At 40.6% G+C, this 11,208-nt stretch overlaps 1 protein-coding gene across 1 annotated transcript; it reads left to right on the top strand.

The window, feature by feature from the left end:
• The first annotated feature begins 969 nt into the window (after positions 1–969).
• On the top strand, positions 970–4,399 carry dclre1b (DNA cross-link repair 1B). Its single transcript, XM_026333735.1, has 4 exons — positions 970–1,549; positions 1,888–2,053; positions 2,141–2,323; positions 2,759–4,399. Exons 1-4 carry the CDS (start codon positions 1,352–1,354, stop codon positions 4,066–4,068), a joined length of 1,857 nt encoding a protein of 618 aa, XP_026189520.1. The 5' UTR covers positions 970–1,351; the 3' UTR covers positions 4,069–4,399.
• Positions 4,400–11,208: the final 6,809 nt, after the last annotated feature.

Raw genomic sequence — 11,208 nt, forward strand, 5'->3', positions numbered from 1 at the left:
TTTTTTAAAAACGGCATATTATATATAACTATCTTTTATGTTATTGGTATTCAAGTTGTTATTGCTTGTAGTGCTATTGCATTGGAGGACCTACTGCACCTGGCCCGAAGCAGTGGACCACCCATAAGACCCACCATGGAAAAACCTCCAGGTTTTTCCATCCATTCCCTTTTTTTCTCTAACAGATCACTAATTATATAAAAAATTACATACAAACTAATCTGGTCATACCGGGGATGCAGCAAGAGCATTAAAACAAATACATATGAAAGGATAGCCGATCAAAACACAACAGAATGCTATGTATTATGTATTCTAAGCATATTTATCAAAATAACAGCTTTCATAGGCTTTTTTAATTTTAGATGTTTAATCGTAGTATCATATTGACGTAGTTCTAACAAACGTGTCCATAATTTGGTTCAGAGATAGTTGATTAATTCTCATAATTGAGGAATTGTCCCATTAATAAAATCAATTGTGTGTCCTTATCTATCTCACTGCCTTATAAACAAATAAAAACGTTTCTAGCTTGTGCAGTAATTGCATTGTTTGCTTAACCTCTGTTTCTAAATTGCAGCAATATACATTAGTCTTAACCAGACTATTTTATTTCTTTTACTAGATATATGTGATGCCACAAATTAAAGAAAATTATGTATTTTATTACTACTGAACTGACTGAATCTTCAGCTATTGTTATTTTTTCCATTGCTAAAGAATATGCTACTTTTTAATCTAAAATAAAGCAACACTCTCTTTAGAAAATCATTGAAAACCACTGTATATTAGTTTGTTTTACATGGTAAATGGCCTTTACAAAGAAATTCATTATATGTTAGTGAGACTTTCATTAACACGTTGTTAAACCGCGGTTGGCCTCCAGGGGGCAGCAAGACGTGGCGCTCACGACAGAACCGAAGAAGACGAACGGAAGAGGCGTAGAGCGTTAAATTAAAAACAGAAATGGCGCTCTAGCTGCGCTGTTTTTAGCGCTGCAAATGCAAAAAACTGTAACAACCATCCAGCCGCTGTGGATGGCGAAGGTTAGACAGAAGCTTTTCAAAATGCTAAATAGTGCAACTAAGCGTATTTAGCATATAATGCTAACGAAAATGAGCGATATCCTTTGTTCCTTTGACTGTCGACAAACGTTAGCTAACAATGTTTTTATTGTTCACGCTGCATGTAGTAAACAGTACTAAGGCGCTGAAACAGCCTGGACTTCCAAACCTATTTACATCGCGGTCACTGGAGTTAAATCTGTTTGTAAGTTGCAACGTAACGGATAAACAGTGAGGGTGCTCAGCCCACCTGCCGTACCGCTGGGAGTCCGGTGAAAGCACAGACAATGTCTGTCAACGGGAAAGTCATCCCGCACACCCCGCTGGCCGTGGACTTCTGGTACGTGCGGAAGTGTCCGGGAGCCCGGCTGTTTTTCCTGTCCCACATGCACAGCGACCACACGATGGGTTTGACCTCCACCTGGAGCGACCGGCCCATCTACTGCTCACAAACCACCGCAACGCTGCTCAGACTCAAGCTGCAGGTGAGAGGGGGGTGGTCACAGGACACACGTGCACGCAGGTGCTGAGTGTAAATACACCTGTGCACGGTGACTTCGACATGTTGTTTCTCTGTCTCGTCCAGAACGGTCCATTCAGTACAGTGAATGAAGCAGCAGTTTAATGTGGGCGCATCAGAACTATTTGAGTTTTATCAGCTGTAGATATCACACTCCTGGAAAACTCAAATGTTATTTGTTCTGGATGTGCAAATGGACAATTAATCTATTGACAGGTAGTCTGATTGAACTGTTTATTTATTTGGTTTTGCTTTTTCTGTTTAACTCTACTAACTCTGCTTTTCATTTCTGTTTCTGCTCAGGTGAAAGAACAATGGATCCATCCTCTAGAGCTGGGTGAGCCATACCTGCTGCCACTGGATGACATCGGTAAGGAGACGCTGACAGTCACCCTGATCGATGCCAACCACTGCCCAGGGGCTGTCATGTTTCTCTTTGAAGGCTACTTTGGCTCGATTCTGTACACTGGTCAGTGTCTCTCTGTCTTTTTCCTTCTGTTTTTCAATCTGTAGTAAAATGAAATATTTTCTTCTTAATTTTTCTTCTTAATTTCAGGTGACTTCAGATATACTCCATCAATGCTGCGTGAACCGTGCCTGATGGCGAACACCACTATAGATATCCTGTACCTGGACAATACTAACTGTGACCCCAACCGCACCCTCCCATCCAGACAGCGAGCCACTCAACAAATTAAAGAGATCATCCGCAGCCACCCCAACCACAACATTGTCATAGGTCTTTTTTTTTTAAATTTAAAACACCTTTTGACATGCCTTTGAAACTTTCTCCTTCTCTCAGCAACATGTAAATAATAGATTTTCACCACTGTCAGAAAGGATAAACAATCAGTTCTCTTTGCATGTGTAGTTCATGTCAGTGTGTGAGGGTGTGCAGCATTGGGTCAAAACACATTGTTTTATTATCAGACAGCAGCACATGTATAAACAGACAAGAGTATATCCTCTTTACAGTCATAAATTGCATCAATCATTTTCATTATTGGGTAAAATACAATATTATCAGGTCTTCAAACAGTGCAAAACACCAGTCACACCCTCATTTGATTTGTAAAGGGACATAAGTATGTGGTTTTTGTTTTTTTAACTAGCATTATTATTACCTTGTAAAACATTAAGTAGTGTAATTAGCTGACTTTGCTGTGTCTTATAGGTCTGTATGCACTAGGAAAGGAGTCTCTGCTAATAGAGCTGGCGATGGAGTTTAAAACCTGGATTGAGGTGAGCTTTGCGAGAATGGAGACCCTTAAAGCTCTGGAGCTGCCTGATGTTTTCACCACTGACCCGGGAAGTGGTCAAATTAGAGTAGTGGAGCACTCAGAGATCTGTTCCGCCAATATGCACCAGTGGAACAAAGAAGAACCCACATTGGCCATTTTGCCTACTAGCCGGCCCCTGGTCTCCTTCCACCCCAGCGTACATGTGGTGCCCTATTCTGACCACTCCTCTTACCAAGAGCTGGAGGATTTTGTCTCTGCACTTAAACCTACGTCCCTAGTTCCCATTGTAGGAAACTGTGTACCTGGAGGTCTCTCTGCCTTAATGGCTGGCAAAAAACGCCATGAAATCCTGGTGCCTGAGTCAGTCCAACGCTACATGTTGAGACAGCCAGAGAACCAGCTCAGCTCTTCAGAATACACCAACCTGCACCGCAGACACTTTCGACCTCTTGTTCCCAAAGGGGTGATATTTGAGTCTCCTGTTAGTGGATCCAGGAAGTCATGTGAAGAAGCTTGGGAGGTAGAATGCCTGGAGCAGGATGCTTCTGAGGAAGAGATGGGCACAGAAAATAGTGAAAAGGACTCTGACTGTATCCTTATCGACATGAGCAAAAAACTCACCCCTAACAGGAACAGAAAAGAGGCTGGAGACATGTGGAACCTTAACATCGTCCAGACAATATCTGAAGATATGGTGATGGCTGAGTCAGTGCCATTTAGTCTACTCACCCAGAGTAACTTTGCTCCAGTGGAGATCCTGACAAACACCAAGGCCTGCTTGAAGCCTGTTCGGACCAATAGAAAGCTTTTCGAAACTGATGCTGAAATATCAAATGAAAATAATAATCAACACAGGGGCCATGATAGTGTTGATGACAACCACACATTGTCAGACAGTGATAGCACGAGTCAGCACAGTGGACAAGGAATTAATCAGGATGATGACATAATGTCAGATAGTAATAGCACGAGTCAGCACAGTGGTCATGAAAAGGGTCGGTGTGACAGCAACAATGTGACACTAATGCAGAACATGCCTGACAATGATTCCTGCACTTCATCCAGCTCCTTAACCGTGCTGCAGGAGGAGTACCTCAAGAAGCTTGAAGAGAGTATTTTAAAGAATCTCCCTTTCACAGAGGAGGACTTTAAGATTTGGGGCCTCCTGAACCCGAGCATTGTGCAACAGTTTCCGCTTTGTCCTCAATATGTTAATAGGGAGGACAACATCTCAGACAAATGATGTGACCTGACATTTATGCTTGTGCTTTAATTAGAGGCCTTTCAGTTATGTGTGTTAACAAAAACACTTTAAAACCAAAGCACTATGCCCTCTGCTGTTTTCTTGGTACCTTCCTAATTTATGAAAATTTTGTGTCATAGTGCCTCCATTTTGTGTTTGTGGTCATTTGGACTTGTTCTGTAAAAGAAATTAGTAAATTGTAAAAAAAAAAAAAATTGGCCTTGGCCTCCATAATGAGAAAGCCAGAGCAGTGATCTGTGGCTAAAAGACATTCCCATTTTTGATTAAATGCCAATTTTCTATGTTGTAGTGAAATAAAACGAAGTGAAACGAAGTCGTAAACTGTTTTTACACCTACATAAATCCCAAATTCTTTCATCTTTAAGCAGTTGAGAATAAGATTCTTGTGAGTTTGTTGCTTTTATCTAAACTCTGAATTTAGTTTCAGTATAAAAGCTAAAATGAAAAAACTTCAGAGTAATCATCTTTCTGCCATCTGCCAGGTCAGCCTTTTTCACTTATATTTTCACTGTGTGATTAATGGCCTTTTAGGTTACATTTCAAATGTTCATGACTAGTGTGATTGTTTTTTTTTTTTTTTGTATGATCTGTATTTTGCACTTTTGCTTTGACAGGTGGCTGCTACACTGGACCTGGTGTTACGTAAATACGACCATGGTCTTTTTTTATTTAGTTCATCACTCAAGAAAAAAACTGTGTAACACGTAACACTTAATATGTGTTCATAATATTTTTTTTGTCGCTGATAACATTTCCAAAGTCCCAGAAGAATCCATTATTATGCTCTTTACATATTTTGGTGACTATAAACAGCCGTGTACAGTTCAGTGGTTCCTGTGGGAACTAACCTCTTGCTCTGGAAGTTTAACTCTTGAATACTTGTTTTTGTTTTTTTTTTTTTTCAGGAAAAATACTTTTGGTTGGGTGCATTTAATTCAAATAATTAGAAGAAATGTGCCATATTTCAATGTAACATACTTCCTACTCTGTAAACGTGTTTAAAATACTACACCTGTGTTTGTTCTGATAAATCACCACATACTGTTTTAACATGCGTCTCATATTTATAAATAAAGCAACGTTTTGATCAAAGAAAATGTCTGTCTTCAGAAAGCATCATTTCTTGTGAAGGAAAAGGACATACACACTGTCATATGCCACATGTGTGTAGAATACAGGCTCCTATGCAGGAATTGTGCCCTCAGTAAATCATCATTTTATTTATGAATAAATGTGCATTGATGTCCCTGCAATATTTCAGTTTTTAAGCCAGTTTTTGTAAGTTCCACATATTGTATAGAGATTTGGTTTTACTATCTGCTGCACATGTATGGGAAAAAATTCACAGCTGTTTCCTTTTGCAATGTTCTTGTTCGTCCCTAAGATGGCAGTAGTTTGTCAGAAATGTCAGTCAGTGCTTGTATTATTTTCACTTAGTTTTCAGTTTAGGTGCAGCATCTATGATTCCTTTAAGAAATATTTGGCAGCTAATAGCACGCTGAGCAATAATGACTCAGCTCTCAATGAAATTATATTCTTCCTCTTATGGTTTTTATATTAACATTATATTGCAAATTATGATAATAAAAATATTATATGGGCGCAATTACTGCACACAGTGCCAAGCTGATTTAGCCTGGAAAGCAGAAACCTACTATGCTCTTAATGTCAAGGCTCAGGGCCATTTAAATCTCATTCAGTTTTTAGATGAAACAATCCAAACAATCGAAGGACAAAACTTCACTCAAATCCAACATGTGCTCTCAGTTCTTATAGCCTTATTAAGGCTAAGTAGGACTCAGCCATTTACTGTGTTATAACAATCTCATCACCTCCCCAGCATTCAGTTTAATAGCTCTAAATAAACAGCACAATCGATCCGGCTGTATAATCATTTTTGGTTGGCCCTGATCCCAACTTGTCCCATTTTAGGCCTCGACTGTAAAGTACAGTCTAAGTCAGCCTCGAGTCGGACTTGTAACTCGAAAGTTGTGGGTTCGAGTCTCAGGTCCGGCAGGAATTGTCGGTGGGGCGGAGTGAATAGTCAGCGCCCTGTCTACCTTCAATACCACGACTGAGGTGAGACCCTTGAGCAGCTCCCCGGACGCCGCAGCAATGGCTGCCCACTGCTCCGGGTGTGTGTGTGTGTGTGTGTGTGTGTGTGTGTGTGTTCACTGCTGTGTGTGTGCACTTTGGGATGGGTTAAATAGAGAGCAGAAATTCCGAGTATGGGTCAAAATACTTGGCCACAAAAGTCACTTTCACTTTCACTTTAAAACAGTGCCTTATAAAAAAGTTGGCTCTGTGTGGAATTCAGAAACCTCAGAGACAGCACGCTGAGACATCATAAAGTCACCATCAGCGGGTTGTCAGATTGACATGAGCTGCCAACGGGAGTCTGCTCTTGTGCTCATAAAGGATGAATGACCGGCTCCTGCATGTGGGAGGAGGGAGATGTGGGATTGACAATGAGCTACAAGCTCAGAGGCAACGGGTGTGCAGCTGAATACTGATGGTACCCAGTGGTGGAAGAAGTACTCAGATTCTTTACTTAGGTAAAAATACTCATACCACACTGTGAAAGTACTCCAATACAAGTAAGTCCTATATTTAAAACTATAGTGTTAAGATGTTAAATTGGCTTATGATGAAGGGATTACTCAAGTTGAAAATCTTTACTAATGTACACTGTTTAATTTGTTCATCGCCCTATGGAGGGCTGCATTCAAAATCATACTGAAGATCAAACTGAAATATTGAAATGACAGAAATCAACATTTAAGTAGTTTAATCTATAACAAGATAGTGTATTTAATAAACGCTTCATATTATATTGCATGAGAAATCTTAGTCTGTAAATTGTGGCTGAAATTGAAGCCTGTGAGATGCACTGATCTTCCTTAATATGACCAGGATGTAACCTCCTCTGCAGGGACAGCAGATAATCAGATTCCAGGACAAAAGGAGCAAATAGATGGATAGTTTTACTGTACTGTGGCTTAGATTACAGCCAGACCTAATCTTTCTTGAAGGCAGAGGTGGGGGGATGGACTCTTGTCCTCCTGAGATTGGTTGAAATGTAATCAGGACGAGACAACACCCAAGACTGAATTTGCATTAAGATTCCTGTGTATTTTTCAAGAAGCCAGCCCCCCCCCCCCCCCCCCTGTAGCCCCAAATGCTATTTTAAGGCAGTGCACTTGTATTTCCACAGAAAACATGTTTACGACTAAAAAAATAATAATAATAATTTGGGAGGAAAATGCATTTTCTTTTTTGTACACTGAGAGAATATGAAGCTCTGGCAGTCGGGCCAGGAAATGAAAGGAAATGGAGTGTCACATACCCCCACAAGCATCGCAGCAGGGTATTAGGGCTAAAGTAATGGATTCCTCACACACACCATTACTTCAAAGTGGAATCATGAGGACGCAGCTACCTGCAAGGCCAAGCCCTTTTACCAGGAGTAAAACTGCTTATAGAATGACGTGACAATCGCAATTCACTCAGCTCACTCTTGAAGTTGATATTTCCATTAAAGGCGGTAATCTGATTAACGTAGACTCTGATTACTTCATCACATGTCTGATAGAGCACAGATTTCCCAAAAAAAGAAATAGTTATGCTGACAATATGTGGGTGCCACCCAGAAAAACTAACAGTGTGTTTTGGGGTGTTTTTTTTTTCTTTTTTCTCTCTTGTGCTTTGAAGAAGCAGAGAAGGATCCAGCTGTGTAATATATAGCTCTGTTTTCACAAAAGCTCTCAATACATGCTTCATCTGTTACTAGGGACCAAAATTCAGCTTACCCCAAGACAAACTAATAAAAAAGTTAGTGCACATGACAAGGTAGCATAGCAAACTTCTTTTCCGAGTATTGAAGCACTAAATCACAGAGTTCGAGATTCCTATAGTCCTGCAGATTCACTGCTGCTGTAGTGCAGTAAAACTGACTGATTGGGGGCAGCAGTAGAATTTGGTCCTAAATTATTTGTGGTTTGTGGCTGTTACAATGACCGTATTGTTTCTGGAGGGGTTTTTTTGATCAATTTTATTTTATTCATAATCTCATGAGGACAATATTCTCAGAAAATGTATGCAGTTTCAAGCAAATTTCACAGATATTTTCTGATAACTACATCCATCCATCCATCCATTTCCTATGCCGCTTATCCTGGAACATCCACGGCCTTAGAGCTGGAGCCAATCCCATCTGACAGCAAACATGAGGTGGGTTACACCCTGGAAAGATAACCAGTCTATCACAGGGCTGACACACAGAGACAGACAAACACTCACATTCACATTTACGGGAAATTTAGAGTCTCCAATTAACCTAACTGCCCGTCTTAGGACTGTGGGGAAAAAATCAGAGCACCTGGATCCACAGAAAAAGGCCCCAGGGTTGAAAGTAATTTAAACCCAGAACTTTCTCACTAGTAAGGACTAACCATCACACCGCTGTACCGCCCACAGCAACTCCATCCAACATGCAATATACTGGAGTTTATTGGTTTTGATCTTGCACAGGAGCTACGCTGAATGCCAAGACCATGACTGTTTTGTTATTTTTTTATTGTTTTGATATTAAGCTTTAATGTGAATGTGATTCCTGCTGTGGAATCACAACTTGAGTTGTTTAGGAAATACAGCCTAGTTCACCCTATGTCATGGGCCATCGCGAAACATCAGTAGCCTTTTTAAATGTCTTGTTATTGAGGTCATGTTTTTGTAGTTCACTGATGGTTCAGCTTTGACAGCAGTTAATATGACTTGACATGGTCATGAATAAAAACAGCTGAATGTCCTTGTCTTTATCCATCGATGGTGAAAAATACCTTTAAAATTCAGTCTGAGAGTCTGCACTCTAAGCTCGAAGACCAGCAGTTTCCAACATCTTTTGTTATGGCAAACCTCCGCAGCTCGATCAGTTGGGCTCAAACGTGTGACAGATGGGATGGCCTTCAGAGAATTGTTCCATAGTATTTCACCACAGAGAAAACATAGTGACTGTGGTAAATTTGTAGCCGCATACGTGAATGCACACATTTACTTGGGGATACAAAGAAATACAAACGAAACAAGACAGGAACCTGACAAAAAGGCATTTAAAAGGTTTGTTAGTGTTTCACGATGAAGCTGTGCCTGATGAATAAAAAGCTGGTCACAAAATACCAAAAATATGGTCGATGTTACATCCACACTCAAAGTAAAAAGTAAATTACAAAATTATTATATTATTATTATATTATATGATAAAATATGTGACAAAATAAAAGTTTATGTAAAGATATGTGGAAAAATATGCTAAAACCCAGTATGCCACAGCACAGAAAATTCACTGTATTTATACAGTATATATATACATATATATAGTATTTGACATATTTCCCCATATATTGATCTATTTCACAATTTGTCAGTGTGCCAACTGTACCTCATGTCCTCCCAAAAAATCTCAAGCACACAGCACTATCTTTGAAGTTGCATGTTTTACACCTACATAAATTTGGATATTTTTAATATTGAGCATGATCAGCTGAGCAGTCAGTGCACAGGCAGCTGAAGCATAATGTCTGAACCATGTATTCAGTGCCTTGAGCTAACTATTTCAGGTATTGCTAATAGACTTACTGCAACATGCTTTTCAGCACCATGGACAGCATAGAGTGAACTCCATTACCACTAATCTTCCCTGAAGAGAAAACCCATCCATCCATCCATTTTCTATACCTGCTTATTCCTTAACCAGGGTCACAGCGATCTACTGGAGCCTATCCCAGCTCTCTTTGGTTGAAAGGCAGGGGTACACACTGGACAGGTCACCAGTCCATCACAGGGCCACATAGAGACAAACAACCTCACACACTCACACTCACTCCTATGGGCAATTTAGAGTCACCAATCAACCTGACATACATGTTTTTGGACTGTGGGAGGAAACCAGAGTACCTGGAGAAAACCCACACAAGCACAGGGAGAACATGCAAACTCCATGGGTTGCGAACCCACGACCTTCTTGCTGTGAGGCAACAGCGCTAACCACTCAGTCACCATGCTGCACTGAAGAGAAAACCAAAATTAAAAATTCATTGCAACCTTTTTTTTTTTTTCCCACCATACTTTTTTATGGTTTGAAAATGATGGCTAAAAATTTTCCACAAGGTTGGGTTTTGGAGGTTTAGACAGATACTCATCCACGATGCAGAAGGAGTCCTTGCTCCCCAGTGAAGCATCGCATCTCAACTGCACTGGTCTGAAGCGAAGTTAAACCAAACGTATCGACTTGACACAGCTTAAACATGGACTTTCCCGGAGGCAAAACTAACAGGGCGATCTTTTAACTCAAACCAGAGAAAACCTGATTCATTATTTTATTTCCACTGTAACGACTCAAAACTGCTTAGTCTTCCAGTTTTCAGCTGTTCTTCAAAGATCAACACCTTTGCTGACAGAGATGTGTGGGAGACGAGCACCAGCTCCTAGCTGGGTGATATCAGAAGAGCAGTGCAAGTCTTTCGGCAGGCTGGGGTTGAAAATAAGAAAGCCACTGGTTTCTGCACTTTGTAGTGATTTCTCTCAGTCCCTTTTTCTGCATGTCGCAGAGAGTTGGAATGATGAAGCTGAGCTGTGTCACACCCACACAGCTGCAGAGGCTGTTATCTTTTTGCTCAGAGTCTACTGCTTTTTCCTGCTGCATTTGCTGACGTTTTTGTGTGAGGGGCATGTACACACACACACACGCGCACACACGCATATGATGATGTGTGTTTCTTCTGTGGGGGTAAATACACAAGGATGAGCAGGAGTAAGAGGGATGACACTGAGCATAGCAGTCACAAAACATCTTTGTTGACTGGAGAGAAAACAAAAAAGGATTTGGAAAGCTCAGGTGAACGCTGCCAAATTCAAGTTGGGGGGGGGGGGGGTTCACAGCCACATAACTGTGGTTTAGGACATTTGCATGTATCAAGCTTTTGTGGGTCATAAAAACTGGCAGTGCTGTTGTATGTAGTCTAACATGCATTGTTTCACATCAAAAGAGCCTTGACCAGACAGCCTTAAATTCACCAAGAGACTTTTTTCCCCTCTATGTTCTGTTCATACAAGGAGCAGTCA

Source organism: Mastacembelus armatus, chromosome 7 (genome assembly GCF_900324485.2).
Source record: "Mastacembelus armatus chromosome 7, fMasArm1.2, whole genome shotgun sequence".
NCBI classification, from domain to species: Eukaryota; Metazoa; Chordata; class Actinopteri; order Synbranchiformes; family Mastacembelidae; genus Mastacembelus; species Mastacembelus armatus.

What these genes read in the sequence shown, in the direction of transcription:
- dclre1b (XM_026333735.1), top strand. Translation starts at nt 1,352, where the DNA reads ATGTCTGTCAACGGGAAAGTCATCCCGCACACCCCGCTGGCCGTGGAC. An exon ending in TGCTCAGACTCAAGCTGCAG is followed by an intron (nt 1,550 to 1,887) that starts GTGAGAGGGGGG and finishes GTTTCTGCTCAG; the next exon opens with GTGAAAGAACAATGGATCCA. An exon ending in CAACCACAACATTGTCATAG is followed by an intron (nt 2,324 to 2,758) that starts GTCTTTTTTTTT and finishes TGTGTCTTATAG; the next exon opens with GTCTGTATGCACTAGGAAAG.